The sequence below is a fragment of the Gordionus sp. m RMFG-2023 genome, chromosome 4 (assembly GCF_954871325.1).
Source record: "Gordionus sp. m RMFG-2023 chromosome 4, tfGorSpeb1-WG-v2, whole genome shotgun sequence".
Taxonomy (NCBI): Eukaryota; Metazoa; Nematomorpha; class Gordioida; order Chordodea; family Parachordodidae; genus Gordionus; species Gordionus sp. m RMFG-2023.
This window is the reverse complement of record NC_088778.1, coordinates 22,733,579-22,753,270: the sequence shown is the minus strand read 5'-3', so window position 1 is coordinate 22,753,270 and position 19,692 is coordinate 22,733,579. Positions and strand designations below refer to the sequence as shown.

Genomic DNA, 19,692 nt, shown 5'->3' with positions numbered 1-19,692 from the left:
ATACGATATATCCATACTAGATCCATTTTCAGTGAATGTATCAGTATCTAGATCTATTTGAAAAGTATATTAAAATTCTTAAATTTAGCATATTTAATATTTCATCACAACTTTCTAAAAAGTATGAAAGCAAGTTTTCTAATATACCTGTAATATATAGAAAAATATGGTGACAATTAGAAAATGAGAAAAACGTCGAAAAAAATAGTTAACACATTCATTCATTAAATTACTTTATACTTTTTAGTTTAATTTGAATATATAAGAAAATTACCTTATATGATATATGTGCGGTGATAAATGAGAATAAAGGCTCATTATATTATATATACCTAAAACTAGGCTCTACAAAATTATATATATACTTAATTGACTGTATAATTGATATATTTTAGTTCTCACAAATATAATATAAGGTAATTTTCTTATATATTCAAATTAAACTAAAAAATATAAAGTGATTTAATGAATGAATGTGTTCACTATTTTTTTTCAACGTTCTTTCTGTTTTTCTCCATTTCTAATTGTCACTTAAATATATTTCCATATATTATATATCCCCTATTTATCTGAATTTCTCCATATCCTATTCTTCGTTTTTCTTTTATATCCTTATTCATTCTCCTTACACTTTCGTCTATTAATATCTATTTATGGAACCTTTATGTTAAAATTTCATCAGTTTCCCTCATCTCTAATTCTACTGTCTCAATATTGACTTCCCTATTATCCAAATCCAAGCTTTGTAATCATTCTTCTCCAGGTTATTCTTTTTTCAATACTCTCTGCATATGATGTACACATACACCAATGCTATGCTTCCTTTCGTCCCTTATAATATTCCTACTACTAAATCCATTATTCCTCCATCTTACCTTATAAATACCATAATAGTTTTAGGAAAAATTATAGGTCTTTCCCTTTTAAAAATATGGTAGGTTTATTTTTTTTTAAATGGAACACTGCATAGAACCCTTGCAACTTGCAAGTCGTCCCTGGAATATTAGGGCTAGTCCAAAAATTTAAAAAATTTAGGGCCATTGTAACTTTATAGAAATATTGCCAATGTAATGCGATTCTCAAATTCATAATTATTCGCTAGTACAATGACTGCTATTTGTAAATTCACACTTATATCGGGAATCTATAGTAGTAATTTATTTTGATACAAAATAAAAATTGATTTATAAATTAAAATTTATTAAGTCATTAAAACCATATGAATATTATTTCTAAAGGATTTGAGGGCAAATTGAGACATGGATCAGATCTAACATGATTTAATGGGTTCAATAGCAGGCTCATCAAGTTAAATGTTTTTAATATTAGAAAGATACTCCAAAACCAAATAGTTTAGTAAAAAATTGGCACATTTTTTTTTGCTTAACACGGAAAATAAAAATAGTATGTAATAATTTTAAATACTCTGCTTGAGCCCAATCAACAGATTTTGGTATTAGAAAAAAATTCGATGACCTTTGGATCTAGTAATTAATTGGCATTTTTTACACAAAAAAAATATTTTTCTAAAGGTATAATATTTTAAATACCTGTTTTATGCCCAGTTAAAAGGTTTTAGTATTAAGAAGTTCTAAGATCTTTGGGTCTAATATAATAATTGGAAATTTATTTTATTCCATAAGAAAAAAAAATACAATTTTTAACTACTTTGCTTTCAGCCATGTTAAATGTTTTTCATTAGAAAGTAGTTTTTAGGCCAAAGTTATGGCAATAAGTTGGCATTGTCATTGTTTTTTTTACTTCCCAATAAAAATAATTTTTTTTATAAGTTTTTATATTGCAAAAGAGTTCTAAGACTTTTGTTTATAAGCAAATTTGTTCTTATTATATTCGACTCCACAAGAAATAATTTATGTGCTCTGATTTTAGCTGATTAAGTGTTTTTGGTATGAGTACGGAGTGTTATTTACTCTGGCAAATATTTTAAATATATTTATTGGCATACCATTTGTATTCATATTTTTTATAGTTGGTAATAGAGTATTGAAAAATTTAAAATATATGAAGAGTCTCATTATAATTAAAAGTGTGTAATTCAAAATGTGTAATTTTTTTTGGAGGGGGGGGGGGGTGATAGGTATAGGTTTTTGAGAGAGGCTTACTCCCAGGGAATATTTTGTCATGTATATAGAAATATATTTTGTCCTATTTAATTTTAAAATTTAATTGATAACCCCTTGCCCAATAAATTACTCTTATCACCACCAAGCAATTAGATCAACGAATAATTTATTACTCTTATTTAATATAGACTATCTTTATATTTCATACATTATAGTCATTATTTTTCAAGTAAAACTTATTAATGGATAATTTTTGGCTATATTTTTAAATGTAATTTAAAAGTTTTAGTCAAAAATGTACTATAATAATGTATTTATTGTAAACGAGAGGGTTTTCAATTTAATATGCTAAAATATAATTCCTTTACATTAGCAATATTTTGTTAGTTATTAGTGGAATAATGATAATTTAGTTTTTTTAATAGAAAAAGTACCAATATAAAAACGTGAAAGGCATTGATGGGAACATAGGCGTAACCATGATTTTCCTAAGGGGGGGGGGGGGTTAAAAAATTACTGGGGGCTTCGCCCTCAGACCCCCTTTTAGACGGGCTTTTGGCCCGCTTTTGCCCGGCCTTCGGCTGGGTTACTTTAATCTATATATAGTCATAAAATATTTTTAAAAGATAGGAGGTTAATTTTAATTAAAAAAATAACCTGGAACAAATATGAAATATATTTATATTAATTTATATAAAATATAATAAATTACTTGTATATACATTTATATAATAGCATATAATAATTTATTTCAAACAAGTATAAGAAATTTATTTATAAAAGTAAGTAGACATATAGTTGATATTCCTCTATTATATAGAATTAGTTATAAAATACTAGGTAAAATTCCACTTTTACAGACATATTTGACAGTTAGAGAATATATTACAGTTAATATTTTAACAAACTTTACTAATCAAGGCTCTTGATAATAAATATAACAACAATTTGGATTCAATAATTTAACGCCATTTATTTATTTTAAATAAAAAATGATAAAAATTAATCTTCATATTATTTATCCCACAATGTCTTTAAAAGATGTTTTCTGATGTCCTTATAAATATTTTATAGTTTTCTGTAAAATTTATAATTTGCTATATTGGTAAAAATTACTTGATTGTCATATGATAATTGATAAAATTGGATATACTGTAAGTCTACGACATATAATATTCTAATCTTTGTAATGTGCTTTAATTTTTTTATTTAATTTATGATTTAATTTTATTAATAGTTTTATAATTATATTTTACTTTTATTAAGATAAATAAATTAAAATTACTCACTTTATACATAAAAAATTATATTATTTAGTAATTTTATGGATCTTTAAGACTTATCTTTGGCTTATATTCCATTTCTTAAAAAACATTTTTGGTTAACTTTTTATATATAAAAATGCTTTTTTCCAAAAATTTATAAATTATGATGAAAGAGTTTTATAAAAAATATCAATTTTACATTCTTTCTTTTAAATTATTGTTTAAGATATATGCATACATTTTTGGGTCAGGGAGTGGGGGGAGGACTAAGGTGAATATTTTTTATTAGCTTAAAATGAATATCACAATTGGGCGTTTTTGGATTGTGAACTTAAAAACCTAAATATAAAATAAAAATATAGACTAAATATGATTCTTAATTTTTATTAAATAAATAACTATAATCAATTAAACATAATTAATATAGAAGAAAAATAAAATTAATATATAAAAATAAAAGTAAAAAAAAATTATATGTAAAAGTAAAAAATTTTAAAGTCTTCCAAGCGAAAAATAAAAAGTTCATCATCCCACTTGTTAAAACTCTTAAAGTATGAAAAATCTACAATTATCACGCGTTTTATCTCATTTACATAGACGGGGATCTAAATAATAACTTAATAATTTTAATAAAACATTATTTTTGTTTGAATATTATTACAATTTGAAATGCATTTTTTTGTAAAGCATACAACAATGATATTCACAAAAAGTGCTAAATTACTGAAGGGGGGGATTTCCCCTTGTCCTCCCTGGCTACGCCTATGGATGGGAGGGTAGGTGTGTTAAGTTTTATTGGAGGTCTTTATGTTCACTTATTATAGTCGTTTGGCTATTTTCGATTCCCCCTTTTTGTAGATATTAATAGGAAACGCATGTTTTACCTATAATATTTTCATGAAGAAAACCTTCTCCCCCTTTTTTTGACCATTGTCTACACCACTGATTAAGCCTATTATTTTAGAAAGTTAATAATTATATATATTATTTCAAATAATTATAATTTGCAAATCTTTGAAAACGATTTTGAAATACTCAATTCCTTACCTTATTTCAAATTTACCATTGTAACATTAGCCATTAGAATGCCTTGGGCGGCAGTGGAGGAAAAAAGTTAAGATTTACATTTACAATGGCCGAATCAGTGGCTTATTTTTTAAATCGAGTATAACGCATAATTCAAATTTATGAACAATTAGATTCTAAAATTTCTTCAAATATGTAATTGTAAGATATGAATGGTCAGTTATTAGCCTATTAAATTAAGATTAAATGAAAATAGAATAATTTTTTGATAGGCTTACCCGACTTACCATCATGATTTAAAAAAGAGTGATACCTATTTTTCGTCGAATTAAATATAATTATTCAAAATAAACCCTAAGAGGATCGGTTAAAGTATTTTATATTTACCTTTCTATATGGCTTTCTTGTATAATTTTATTACATCCATATCTCAACGTTTGTTTGTTATTAAGGCAGCTGAAACTCCAGATGTAAAAATATACCTTATTATTGATATTTAATCATTTTATTTATATTTAGGGAGAAATACCTGTAATTTTATAATATTTTATAAACAATATATCAAACTATATATTGTCATGTAGGATCCAGTTATAGCCTTACGTGAAAAATGCTCTCAGCATACAGCATGCAGAAAATATAAAAAGAGGTATGAAGTTTGTTCAGAAAGGGTGAATAAAACTCCTGGAACTGATGAAACATGTGAAGAAGAACTTTTTGACTTTTTACATCACAGGGATCAATGCGTACAATAGATTATGATAGTTCTTTTAAAAAAATTTTTCAAATAGGTGGCAAAAGAATTATTTAATTATTTAAAATAAAACATCAGAAAATTTTATTATATGTGTTTTAACAAGTTGCAATATGAAATTTTATCTAAATATATCATTTAAACTATTTGTTAAGTGGTATTTTAAATTATCTTCATTTTCATCCAAATTTATACTTTTTAAATAATTATACAGCCACATTAACCTTATCTGTATTGTATCAATCAGTGATATATTTTTTGGTTTAAGAATGTTCAGATCTTCCTCATGGTTTGATATCTGTTAAACAAAATATTAAATTTATTTGTATGAAAATAATAATTCAATGTTTGGGAAATAATAATAGCCAAGTTAAATTTGGAATAAATAGTTTCATTATTAATAAATCAATCATTAGATTAATTTAATATCCATTTGCCATAACATTTAAGAATGATAAATAAATTTGGATAATTAATTCAAGTAATGAATTAATGTTTTTCCAACAACTGTACTATTGTTAAGCCATAAAATGTTAACAAGAACAAAATTTTGAAACATAATATTATTTTTTCTCTACTCTAAACTGAAATATCAATTATACATAGATTGGATCAGGATCTAAGGACCAACAATTCTGGTGTTGATACTGATAGTCTTAGTTTTCATAATGATATTCCTTTAACCCTGAACCTTTACTGGAAAGAATACAAACTCACTCATTTTGATTAACCTTTCATATTTTGCTTGTATAAGTTTGCATTACCCAAAAAAACATTAATTACACTTATACCTCTTATTTATATAATTCATAGCTGGTAAGAAAAATTACAGAGGATGCCTAGTCACAATGTTAATAACCCACTAACATATCACATGCTTTGTTACCTAGGGTTTAACATTTGCTCAAAATTCAAAAATAAAGATAAAAAAAATTTTGAGCATACTCAAAGAAAATATTTGAGCAAAATAAAAAATGTTTTTAAGCAAATAATTTGTGATTTTTATAATATAATAAAATCTTTTATTTTTCCTTCAACATTTTAAAGAATGATTTTCTTTTTTTTATACTTTTTTATTAAAAAAAACATGGGAAATTTAAAAAAAGATTTTTTAAAGGGAGACAAAAAACATTGCTCAAACTTTTTTTAAGATTTCAACATCATCTTTTATAAGCTGAATATATTTTTCAGATCTTCATCCAAATTTTTTTTAGGAGAATCTTCTGCAGTGAAGCATATATGGAGAGCTTCTTTCTTTTCTAAAAAGTATTCATCAATTTACTTGTCAAAATCAAGATTGATCTACCTTTCATGAATCTAAATAATTTTATAGAGCTTTGCAAATAACATTTTTACATACTAAGCCTAGCTCAAAATCTTTATTTAAGCCTGAGTTTGGTGGTTTAAAATATATTAAATTTTAAGACCTTGCCCAACTTAAAAATTTTCCTGAATTAATTTAGCCCAAAATCTTTATTATTCTTTAAGCCTGAGCTTGGTTTAAAATATATTAAATTTTAAGACCTAGCCCGACTTTAAAATTTTCCTGAATTAATTTGAAGCCTAAGTGGCCCAAAATTTTTAATTAAAAAATGGAAATTAAACTTATCTTTATAAAGTAAAATAAAATAACATGTTCAATTGCCTGAGAAATTTTAACCATCATTTTATTATAATCATAAACTGGCAGATCAAAATTTTAGGCTCCCTGGGTTTAGAAAAAATTTGATTTTCTGGCCCCAATTTTAAAAAATCATTCAATTTATGTCATTATGCAGATTTGGAACAAAGAATACGATTCTGAAACAAATTATATACAAAAATTAGCAAATGAACATTTGCCAAATCTGATGAAAACGATATTCTTAAAGATTTAGGACGTTTATTATTTTTTTTTCTATCTTAACCCTACTATGCATAACTTCCTAGAATTTCGGTTCTAGCCAAAATAATATATTATAACCTTAACCCCTGCTATAAACATTCTTAGTGAGCTTATTTTTTCAAACTCTGGGCCTACCTTAAATTAAAGATGATCCTCAAACTATGCCTTCAAATTTAAAAAAAATAATTATTTGGCATGTTTTAACTTACATTTTCTCATTTTATTTATTAATTAATTATATATTTTTATACAATAATGTAAATTATAATTATAGGGCTTCGCCGATATTAAATTTAGGATCGGCGCCGATAACCGTTTTTTATTACATCATAATGTCTGATATTTTTCAAAGAACCGATTTTTATAAGGCAATTTTAAGATCATTACCTCTTTTCAGCCCTTTCTCATAACTCACATAAAGAATATTGGTGTGTCATTTAAGAGTTTTTTTAACTATAAAATAGATCCTTAATTAGAAGAAAAAGAATCAAAATTTTATGTGTTTTTTTAAATATTGCTAGCGTATTTCGGTTTGGGCTGGGTAGCGCCTAATAATTTTTAAAAAATTTCGGGCTGGGTCGGGCTTAAAATATTAAATATGATATCACTACATTTTGTCAAATAAATTGATATACTTTAAAATTCTTGTAAGAAACAAGGCGCTAATTTTTCTTATTTGTGGAATATTTTTTTAAAATATAAAATAAATTAAATTTATCTATATTTAAATAAATTTAGGCCCGATGCAGATCACTAAACCTGGTATCCGAGATGATTTTTTTCCAGCATAGTTTTGAGACTTAAAATTTTTTTGGAGTCGACTCTAGTGAGGCGATTGCAAACAATATTAAACATTGAAATAATTAATTTAAAATAAACTTATAATTAATATTCGCAAATGAAGGTCATTTCTTAACCAATTATAATATTCCAAAAGTTAATTAAAAGTTTAGTATATAAAAATACTTTGGTAAACTTTTTAAAATATAGGAGAATAAATTTAAGTTCCTTTCTAAAAAAAAATGGCACTCCTTAAAATTACTAAAAAAATAATGAAATACTTATCATATGAAAATAAATTTCAACTATTTCCCCACGAGTTTTGTTTTGAATGCCTAAATCTTGTCCATTACAAAACCGCTAAGCTTTGAGATGAGGTTAAAAAATGTTCGGCTTAATACTAGCCGGTACAAATTCGGCTTTTTTTGCTTAAGTGGAGCGATTTTTTAATAAAATCATCGAATAAATTATTATGCTTTTGGGTATATTTTATAAGAATTAGTGTATTCTTTTTAGAAAATAATTAAGTATTTATTTTGGGCTACATATAAAATAAAATCAATCAATAAGTTTTGAGATGTTTTAATTTTTACAAATGAATATTCTTAGTTTTATAATTTTTTTAACTAAAATTTTAAGCAGATAAAAAAGGTAGAGTTTTAGTTAAAATTAGTTTCGGTGAAAAATTTATGGATTAATGCAGCCCTATACAATAAAACAAATATACTTCTAGGGTTCTTTCAATAATGCTTTCCGGAAAATTAAGCGTTTTTGCTAAAATTTTAAGATAATTATTTTCTACAAATCCATCTTTGACTTGATACAAATATATCATTTCATTTTTGAGAGTATCCACTATCACTTCCATAGTCTTAAAAGTTATCATAATTAGAGTTTCATTATATATAACAAATTATTTTTCAAATAAAACTTGGAATTGAATGTTGGTAGCATGAGACAAATATTTTCTAATATCCAGAAAATGAGTTATGATAAATATGAATGGCGTTCGATTCTTTTCGCTAAAATAGTTGACAATACCCGTTAACAGGGCTAAGCCATCTTCCTAATTGTAATTTAAACCGGAATTATTAATTTGTTGAAAATTTTATTATGGTTATAATATATAAATAATTATAGGCTTTGATAAGCTTCTGCGGCCTCGTCGGTGAATGCGTATATCCCTCACGTCATTAGTGTTAAAAATTCCGATTTGGGTTGATTTTAAAAAAACGGCTCATTTAGATTTTAGCCAAAATAATATTATGTAAGCCCTAAGATTTTTCTTGTAGATGGCAGAAAGGTTTGGACCTCTATTTACCAAATCTCGAGGCCTATATAATATTATTTTAGCTAAAATCTTAACAATTTTAAAAATCGGGCCGTTTAACACTAGCAGGTTGTATTGTAATATATGAATATTTTGTATTAGAGGTCGGCCCGAACCGCATGTATAACCCTGCCATCAAGTAATTTTATAGAAGTTCGGGGCTGCCCCAGTGATTTTTTATGAATGAATATAACATAAATTCGTCTAATTCTAGGCTTTAAAAATTCTAAATTTCGACCCAGCACGTAAAGAGATTTTGCACGAATTGTCCGGTCCAGTCCAATAATAATTTTGCCCTCTGGCCATTCCCCACTTCTAGTTTTTATTGATTTAACGATCTATAAAATAAAACCCAATATTGATATATCATACATAATAAATGATCATTACATATAAAGAGGATTTTCTAAAAAGAAAAGCTAGACAGATGTCTAAAAAATAAAAAAGTAAACTAAATAAATGACTAATAGAATATATATTATAACGACATAGCTTTTTTAGTGAGTTTGGCCCGATTTTTTAAAAATATTTTTAAACCTTAGTCCGAATTTAAAAATATTTTTCGAATCAGTCCAGTCTTATTTTTAAAATTAATTTATAGGGGCCACTTCGAAACGATAAATTCTCTATTAGTAGGTATTTTTGTAACATTGGAATATAAAATATTTTTAATACTGGAATGGTCCCCTTTCCAATTTCATCCAATAAAACTAACGATTTTTCAGTACCATTATTTATTGCCTGACTTACCTATTTACAAAAATAAGTATAAAAGAACTAATATGAAAGTAAAAACAATTAATAAAAATATTCCTCACTTGACAATATTTAAAAATTTATAACAGTGAAAAATATGTCATTTTAAAATCAATGACTAAGATTATGATTTAATAATATATAAAAAGAAATAGATAATATTTAAATTGTAAGCAACATGTTTACATAATTTAAAAAATTGCGAAATTTTTTCTACTTTATTTTATCATAAAAAAATACCTAAAAGTTGAGAACAGAATAATAATAAAAGCTTGCAATTATTTCTTAATTCTCAGAAAAAAATGAAATAGTAATATTCTATTCATTTTTATAAAATATAATTGAAAAATGTTCAGATTTAAAAAGAAATGCTCAAAATAATACAAATGCTAAAGTCTAAGATATCCCTTTGGAGAACAAATTAAATTATGAATTCCAAGACAAATTCACAAGATAATCCGCATCGCCCCCCCCCCCCCATATTTTTCATTTTACTATAATGTTCAATCATAAAATCTATTAAACCTTCGATATATCCATCATAAACATTGAATAATTTAATGATACAGAATCATAAGAATATATGCGAGTAAATATTTGATCTATTACACCTATCTCTGCCAAAGAGGCCGGTACAAAGCTCCCAATATGCGCCATAAATACAATTAAACCGATCTGTTGTTTCAATAATATTTAAAAAAATTATAACAATATCATATATAATTATTTATATTAGTATTACTATACATTAAAATTGCAACTAATTCTGAAATGGTAAATTTAAATTATGTAATATAGTTTACTGAGTGGCTGTTGATTAAAAATTTCCTATAAACCTTCAACTGATCCAAAATACATAATAAATTAACTCTAAACTACATCAGCCATTAGAAAATCCAATAAATAATGAAATAAATTAAGATAAAGATTTTTTTTTTTTAAATGGTATGGTATATTAGAACCCTATATCGGTCCTATATTAGGAACGAGTGAATCTGAGAAAAAGAAACCGGTCAATCTGGTTATTCTTTTCAAAATTCTTGCTTTTATTCTAGAAATATCCTATCTGGGAAAAAAATTGGTGTTTTCTTAAAAATAACAGTTATAAAGACATAAAATTGCAATTAAAAATTTTGAAACTTCTAAAACTCTTATAGCGTTCCCGTTTTTATAGTATTATGGATCCTAGAAATCGTAATTTATAGGATATTAAAAATTAGTTATATTTATATTGTGTTATTATAAATTGTATTTATTTAAAAAATAAAAAATTGTGATATTTTTCAAGTACAAATAAACATTAAATTCCTTTGATAACAACTTTAAAATGGCAAAATTCAGGCGCGTACGCAGGAATTTGGTCTGGGGGGGGGGGGGGTGGATAATAAAATTTTTTGAGAAATATTATTGTTTTTTAAAAATATCAAGCATAAATTTATTAGAACTAAGAACTATTTCTAATACACAATTTTAAAATTATAAAAAAATTATATGTATAAACCGTCATATAAAAAACTATAAAATAAATGTGAATTAAAAAATATTAAACGGATATAACTGGCGGTATAGAAAAACTATAAAATAAATGTGAATTATAAAATATAGAGTGAATATAACCACTATATGAATCACTTAAATGACCCAAAATGAAATTTGAATTTTTTGAACCTTTAAAATTTATATACATAAAAAATTTAAATGTTGGAAATATAAATTAATACACAAAAAGTTTCTCAGGAATAATTGTATTTTGTATGTTATATATTTACATGTAAAATCCAATCTTCGTTGGGATTGAGCTAATTTGAAAAAAAAAATTTGTAATAAGCACAGAATCCAATAATTTTCTTGCTTCTGAGAAAATATTTCTTTCAGGCCATTGTGATATTTCAGTAATAGCAAATAATCGGCTCTTCTAACCCAATAAAAACTGTTACTATTTGATGGCGAATACTCTATCTCATTGGACAAGCTTGCAATTTCTTTCTCCCTGTTGGACAAGGAGTTTCAGAAATAATTATTATTTGACTATAAATTTGAAAATGGTAGATAAATATTACGCCACTAAAAATTTGAAAATAATAAGTAAATATCACGCCGGAAAACTTGAAATCGAAATTAATTGATAAAATAACTTAGGATGAATGTGATAAATAAATGTAATTAAATATTTAATATGAGATAGGAATTAATATTAACAAATATAAATATAAACAATAATATTTTTGAAAAATATTTCCGGCATCTGCATTTTTTGGATTTAGGGTGGGGGGATTTGCCCCCCCCCTCCCTCCGCGTACTCGCCTGGCAAAATTATTTTGTAGAATAATATTATATTACAAATAATGAGATATATAAAATAATTTATAACTTGCAAAGTAACTAATTACTTTTATAATGTAGCGGTAACTATTTACGATTTACTTTTAAAAAGTAACCCTTAACAGCACTAATCATTTACAATGATTCTCGTCTTAATAAATTTTTATTTGCCACATTTTTTGAATGGGTTATAATTAGGGCTCAGAATAAAAGCATTTTTTATTAAAAAATATGATATGGCCATAACAAAAGTATTATTTTAAAAAACAAGAAAAAATTAATTCCTTGTTTTTATTTTTCTGAAATTCTCTATAATTAAGATTTTTCATAAATATTTGAAATAAAGATTACTTGTTTCAAATATATGCTTTTACCGCTTCCATGAGCGCCAGTTATTATTTTAACCTTTTTACCATTATTCGAATAAGATATTTTGTCTAATTCACATTCGCAATCATTCTTAGTAAGACTATTCTTAAGAAAATTCTTATCATTTATAGAAGAATATAGTATATTTTGTGAATCATGACAAACAGAGCTAGATTTAGTCGAAGAAGACATATTTGAATTTCCTAAAGAAATTTAAATTGTGTTATTTTTAAAATATTAGCATATTTTCTTTACCCATGATTGAATTAGTTTTAAAATTATTTCCTTCATCTTCTGTGCTATATGTTGAATTTGGCACTATTTGAGTAGTGCAGATTTCTTGTAATAAATGCCTAAAGGAACATTTATAATTTTTTTATTAAATTAATTTTTTTACAGAAAATATTTGGAATTATAGGTAAAATTCGATCATAGATACAGCTTTAGCATTCTCAAAAAAAAAATCATTTAAAAAAATCTTTAATAATTTTTATCTTTCGAAATAAATAATATTTCAAGATTTTTTATTTTGAAGAGCATTTTAAACTCAGATTACACTTTTGCAAAGTGTATTTTTTTATTTGTAACTTTCTTTAACTGATCTCAGTGTCATATTGAATCAGTGCAGATATGGGTTCAAGAATCATTTTATTATAAAAACATGTTAGGCATATGTACACAGTCGGTAAAGATATTATTACTATATAATGTGGACCTTCCATAAAATTTTATATATTATTAAAATCCTTTTTTTATTGTAAAATTATCTTAAATTCGTGTAGTATAATCTCTAAATCAATTATCTTTGAATACTCGCCAATAAAGTATAATAATATATAAAAATAATTTAAAAAAAATTATATAGGTAGAATATGGATTTAAAAGCCAATATTACATAAACTAAGATAAAAAAAATTTGGTTGTAAGAGATTAGGCAGGGATTTGAACCTTAATAAATATAGGTAGGATAGTTCACTTAAAATAATAGGATAGTGTTCATGTTCTGCTCGTAAAAATTAATATTATATCGGTTCAGCTTGACTCTCTAGAAATCGTTATGAACTCCCTTATACAAACCAATTAGAATAATATAAAGAAGCACATATTTATAGTTTTATCACTAAACCCATGTATAAAGTAATGCTTATTTTATTTTTATTGGAAATACAAATATACATAATTTATAAATTATAATAAAAAGTAAATTGATAATTATCTATAAATCATTTAGGATATCACAAAGTTCAAATAGCCTCACTGATCTTTTTATAGGCTCGACTTGCAATTTTTAACGGTTTCAGGTTGAGTATAAATATAAAAGGTTAATACTCGGTTTGGAGTTGGACCCCTGAAATTAGGATTAAAAATTATTTTGTCAATATATTATGAAAACAGTAACAACCAACTACTTTATAAAAAAAAAATATTGTTTTTTGACAATATTTGAGGCACTATTTTGTGGAGAAATAGGATATTGGCGTATACCACTTTTTTTACCCCCTTCCTTACCCCCAATTTTCCCTATGCATTATTATAAAAAAATTTAATTTTAAAAATAATAAGCAATGCGATAGGCAACCATAGAAAGAAAATATCTATAATTTTTTTTGCAAAATCTAAATAGAATTAATTTATTAAAATCAATCAAATAAGTAAAATTAAGTTAACCTTCCATTTTCGATACATATAATATTTTTGTTTGTTATCAATGGTTTGCACAACGCAAATTCTTTGGCACTTATCGATAAAGCTATCAAACTGAATAATATTAATTATTATTTGATAAAATAAATCATGGGAAAATTTAATAATAGTTTTATAACATGACATGAGATTCAAAAAACCTATTTGCTGAGATAATACGGTTCCTTAAAATTAAAAAATTGCCAAATAACCTATCTAATGTTTATTGATTATTTATAACAATCAATTCGCTTTTCAGCAAATGTCAGATTTGCTCTGGTGAGTCGATTGTAAGCAGAAGATCCCCGAAAAACCCTCAATTTCTATTTATCCGAGAAGGGAAGGGAGGGTTATTTTTGAAAAAAATAATAATTAAAGGGATTTTTTACACTACATTATTATCCACGTTGCCCTAGTCCTTCATAGGGGCTCCATTGCAATAATGATTTATTCATCTCTTCATTCCATCACCTTCGAGTTTAAACATGCCTAAACAACTTCAGACGGTTTCCAATCCTAATCTTTGTCCTAGGAGTGAGAAAACTGGGTACTTTGGATACCCATGTATCATGCTTTTTTGGAAGTATATTCTTACTATCAGATGCCTTTCCAGATACCAACCTTTTTATTGACTTTTAATAAACGTATCTAATGTCATGGCTTATTTATACTCAAATGATTGGGCAGCAAATAAATTTAGGGTATTTGTTTAAAATTTACCCAACAAACATATTGTAAAAATATAATCATAATTTTAAAAATATCACCAATCCAACTCTGCTACAATATCAGCAATGATACCCAATAATTCATATTTTTTCAATATTGTGTTTTCTAATTGATGAAGAATGTTTAATTGAATATCTAAAAGGTTTTTTTAAATAAAAAGTTATCACATTCATTTTATATATTACAATATGGCATATAATTTTACCATTAATATCCTTATTTATGTCCCCCAACTCTTCATCTAGTTCTGATTATAAAATAAGGCGAAAGATTATTTATGTATTTTATATATTTTACTTCGCATCCTCTCATTTTTGTAATGGGCATAGCTTTTGTTCACGAACTATAACATAGACAAGTTTTACATATATATAAAAATAATTGATTAATTTAAGAGAAAAAGTTTGTATATCATAGCAATTAAGATAAATTATTAACCTACTATAAATTTAGGATGATTTAAAATATCATAGACTCTCTATATTTTTCGAGTTAAGTATTTTCTTATTCTAACATATTGGTTCGGCAATTAGAAACAAAATTTCAATATGATCTTATCAGTGTCTATTACTAAACTATTTATTTAGTATATAATAATTGCTTCTATATTTATGAATTTAGAATACAGTAAAAAATATGTAAATTAAAAACAAAAAGGTTATATTTATTATTAGATTAAAAGAATATAATGAAAAATAGAAAGGGTAAATAATGTTTAAACAATCAATTATTTATTTAAAAAATATATTTTATGTTAAAAAAATAAATTTCTGAAATTTTTTAATTTATTAACTTTATAAAACTCAACTATTTTTTTGTAAAAATCTTATGGGATTTTTTATGAATAAAAAATCTTTTATGAAATTTTAATTATTAATATTTTTTAGGGTTTCTTTTCTTTAAATCAATTTATTTCGATAAAAATATGATATATATTCCATTTTATAATTATTTCGATAAAATAATAGGTATATAAAAAAATAATGTATAAAATCAAAATATTATAAAATAATTTCACACATTATTAGAATATAAAACAGTAAAAATTAAAATTATTAGTATAAATTAATTATTAGGGATTATCTAATTAGGCTGTCGGCGATCCCAATATTGTTGCATATGATTGTAAAAGTTCGTAAAATCATATGGAAAGAATCCACAAAAGAGCTCAATAATATTGGTAATAATTTCATCTCGTGAATTAGGTTGAAAAGTGATTTGCATTATTCATTACTATAATGGCATCAGGTGGCAAAATATCAATAAACTCTCGCATTGAATCTCGGAATAATATACCAAGCTCCCTCTATAATTTTGTAATAAATTATTCCTCCGATTCCAATTGTAAAAAAGAATACTAACATTTTTACCCTTCGGGTCTCTTTATAGTCGGACGAACATTATATGGGGTTCAGGCATGAACTGGTACCACATGCAGGTTGATTTTTGTTTCATCTAAGAAAGATAATTTTTCTTTTGGGATATCTAAAACTTTCAAACAGTAAATTTGACGAATATTTATAGCCCAGGCGTATTTCTTATGTCAGGCTCTTTGCCAGACAGAGAATATATTTTATATATTTTCTTATAGTTGCCTTATTTTTGGGACTACCAGATGGTAAATTTCAATACGTATTATTTGTCATTAATAAGTCCATGATATATCTAACAATGATAGATGATTTATTTTCTTATTTCATCTATTTTGAATAGTGTATTCCTTTAGAGAATCTCCATTTATTTGAAAATGTACGTTTAAATCTATGAACTGACACTGTAGACATTCCAATATATGTAGCGATATCTTTAACTTTCATTTGTTATTTTTCCGGTAGACAACATTTTACCAACTATATCGATTTTTTCTTTATTCCAATATTTGTATATTTTTCTGGGTCTTGAAATAGTAGACAAGGTTTTGGAGTTTGCATTTAAGTTAGAATTGACGAGAATATATTATTTGTAATATCTTATAAATAAACAATTGATTTACCCCTTATTTTTTATTATATTCTTTAGTCGAATAATAAATATGCTTTAAATTTTTTCACTTTTTATTAATATATTACATATTTTTCACTATTATTAACTAAAGCAAAAGGTTAATTTAAGATTTTTAACAGATTATGATTATGTTTTTTTTAATTAAATTAGTAGGTAGAGCAAACAGCCAAGTAATACTTTTAATTCTAGTCCATTATACATCATACTATTATTTACAACTTCTTGACTCGTTGGAATAGCTAATAAATACCCTAGCTAAAACAAAATAAATATAAAATGTTAATTTCAATGTTTTAATGACTATTTTTTTAAAAAAGATTTTGACTATTCAGTATTTTATAAAAATACATTCTCATTAACGAACAAGAAGAATGCTTAAATTGCATATAAATCTGTTGTTATTATTTTCTAATTAAATTTAATTAAAATAATATTTATATCTAGCAATTTTCATCTATATAGAAATATTGTAAATTACTTGTGCTATAAATATGACATTACATTCGCATGATATTTCCGATAATTTTTCGATTTCTTCTCTTGCAACGTGAGTCAAAAATTCTGGGATACTATTGAGTTGTTCAGTTTCTAAAAATGTTATTTTACACAAATGGAATGAAACATTTTCGAATATTAGGAAGTTTACGAAAGATGGAAATTTTTTTTTAAAACAATTGCTTATTTTTTTTATTTATATAATCATATGTATTTTTTGAATGTGCTCTCAAATAATTAGTAAGATGCTAAAATGTCTTTATCTGTATTATATATAAATATTAGGTTGCAATTATTGGAAATAAGATCACACTATATCATACCATTTATACATGTTTTAAAAGAGGTTTGCTCCAAATAAAATATTTTAGACTATCTTAAATATATATTCCTGATGCTGAGCCTAGGCTCAAGACACTTGACTTATAATATCATATAATTTATATAATCGATAAAAGTTATTATATAGAAAGACACATTTATAACTCACTTTCATCCAATGAGCTATTTATTCCTTTGTTTATGTACATCTTTTTCTCTTTTCGACATTTATTAAAATCAATCTATAAATAAGTTCGATTTATAAAAATACTGAACTAAAAAGTAAAATTATTTTAAATTATACCAAACTCAACATTGTGTATTCTATATCTTTTAGTGATTCATCAAAATTGATAGAAATCTAAACGAAAAAAGGGCATTTAATAATAATAAAAAGGAAGTTCGATATTAACCCTTTACATCATAGTGGTACAGCGTTTACAGCTAAAAATCAAATATTGATAGTCATAAAATAAAACGCATACCACTTTTTTTTATAGCTTTATTTTTAATTATTTTGATGTTCTAAATATGAGTGCATTTTTTAAAATAATTTATTATGATTAATAAATTTTAACTATGCCATTTCTATTTATCATTTTTCGCCCATTATTTTTAAGTATTTCTAAAAGTAATGGCCTAAAAAAATTTTTATTTTTGTTTGTGCATATTATTCAGGAGTTTATTGGTCCACTATTTATAAAAGCATTAGTCGATTATATTAATAGAACAACCAAAGATGGCGGTAACTTAATTATTTACATATAAATTTATTTATTCTATTTTATTCATATTAAATATATTAGATATGTGGAAACATTTCTAGAGGAGATATTTAGGAATATGTATAATAATTGAGATCAAGCAGTTGTTCCTTTTTAGCAACTATTGGTCTAATAAACCGGAATAAAGAGATAATTTTATAAGCAAAAATTGATATGCTTTAAATGTATCTTTTTTGGGTTGTGTAAACATATTATAATAGACATCAATTATTTAAAGCCTTCCATATGAATGGAGAATTACAAATATTTTAAATTAGTAAATGTAGTAATCGTAAAATATAAAGATCACTCTTAATTATTTGTATTTTTAAGACATGTAAATATTGTATCATTCAGAAATAAGAGAAATCTGATAATATAATAACAGTAAATTATCCAGTGGCAATCCAAGAATACACTCGTATATCTCGAGGTAATAGTAGGCACCTAAAAAGCTAGAGTAAACCACAGACTGTGAGTGGGATGCTCCGCGTGTTTGATAACCATATTATTAGTGGCAATAGTTCCTTTTATCATGACCAGATAATTTTATATTTTAAATCAAGCTAGGAAGATAAATGATTCCCATCTTCTTTTAGATGGAAAATCGAAGGAAATGTCACAATTGCAGTACCTCGAAACATCAAGTCTGTTCTGAGTGGCAATGTTAGGCATATAATTTGCCCTTTTGTCTTAATAAAATTAAAATTGTTTTTAACTTTCCACACTAAGTTTTAGTGTTGAAACTTGTATCATTTTTTGAGAGTGATTTTAAAAAAAATTTATAAAAAATATATACATGTTGTATATATATATTTTACTATTATTTTATGTTTTTGAAAGATAATAAATATTTTAATACATAAATCTCTGGTGTCTTAGAGGCATATTTTCTTTTCAAAGAATTATTAATATAAAGGGTTAAATATATGGATGGGTTTTTATTAAATTATGATGTAATTTATGTAAATATGCCATCATAAATAAATATGGAAATATGTATATAAACCTGACTGAAATAGAAGAAATCAGAATGTTCTCGAAAAAGATCACCCATCAAATTGAAGCAATGTATGGTCTATCAATATATAAATAAATAAAATAAAAATCTGGGATCACAAATAC

The 19,692-nt window shown here is 24.9% G+C and overlaps 2 protein-coding genes across 2 annotated transcripts; one reads left to right on the top strand and one right to left on the bottom strand.

The window, feature by feature from the left end:
- Positions 1-4,728: 4,728 nt before the first annotated feature.
- Positions 4,729-5,501, top strand: LOC135928398 (cytochrome b-c1 complex subunit 6, mitochondrial-like). The gene is made up of 4 exons (XM_065464850.1): positions 4,729-4,845; positions 4,895-4,906; positions 4,960-5,121; positions 5,167-5,501. The coding sequence occupies exons 1-4, from the start codon at positions 4,771-4,773 to the stop codon at positions 5,197-5,199; spliced, it is 282 nt and encodes a 93-aa protein (XP_065320922.1). The 5' UTR covers positions 4,729-4,770; the 3' UTR covers positions 5,200-5,501.
- A 4,042-nt stretch (positions 5,502-9,543) lies between these two features.
- Positions 9,544-19,104, bottom strand: LOC135928732 (mutS protein homolog 5-like). Its single transcript, XM_065465188.1, has 15 exons — positions 19,034-19,104; positions 18,382-18,442; positions 18,108-18,164; positions 17,973-18,045; positions 17,466-17,575; positions 17,165-17,242; positions 15,281-15,326; positions 15,189-15,230; positions 15,022-15,118; positions 14,240-14,329; positions 12,827-12,924; positions 12,554-12,774; positions 10,406-10,555; positions 9,800-9,874; positions 9,544-9,555 (listed from the first exon to the last, which is right to left on the bottom strand). Exons 1-15 carry the CDS (start codon positions 19,102-19,104, stop codon positions 9,544-9,546), a joined length of 1,281 nt encoding a protein of 426 aa, XP_065321260.1.
- Between the last annotated feature and the right edge of the window lie 588 nt (positions 19,105-19,692).

What these genes read in the sequence shown, in the direction of transcription:
- LOC135928398 (XM_065464850.1), top strand. Translation starts at nt 4,771, where the DNA reads ATGGCTTTCTTGTATAATTTTATTACATCCATATCTCAACGTTTGTTT. An exon ending in TACATCACAGGGATCAATGC is followed by an intron (nt 5,122 to 5,166) that starts GTACAATAGATT and finishes TTTTTCAAATAG; the next exon opens with GTGGCAAAAGAATTATTTAA.
- LOC135928732 (XM_065465188.1), bottom strand. Translation starts at nt 19,104, where the DNA reads ATGATAAAAGGAACTATTGCCACTAATAATATGGTTATCAAACACGCG. An exon ending in ATGTCATATTTATAGCACAA is followed by an intron (nt 17,243 to 17,465) that starts GTAATTTACAAT and finishes ATTTTGTTTTAG; the next exon opens with CTAGGGTATTTATTAGCTAT. An exon ending in AAAGCATATATTTGAAACAA is followed by an intron (nt 10,556 to 12,553) that starts GTAATCTTTATT and finishes TTGAAACAACAG; the next exon opens with ATCGGTTTAATTGTATTTAT.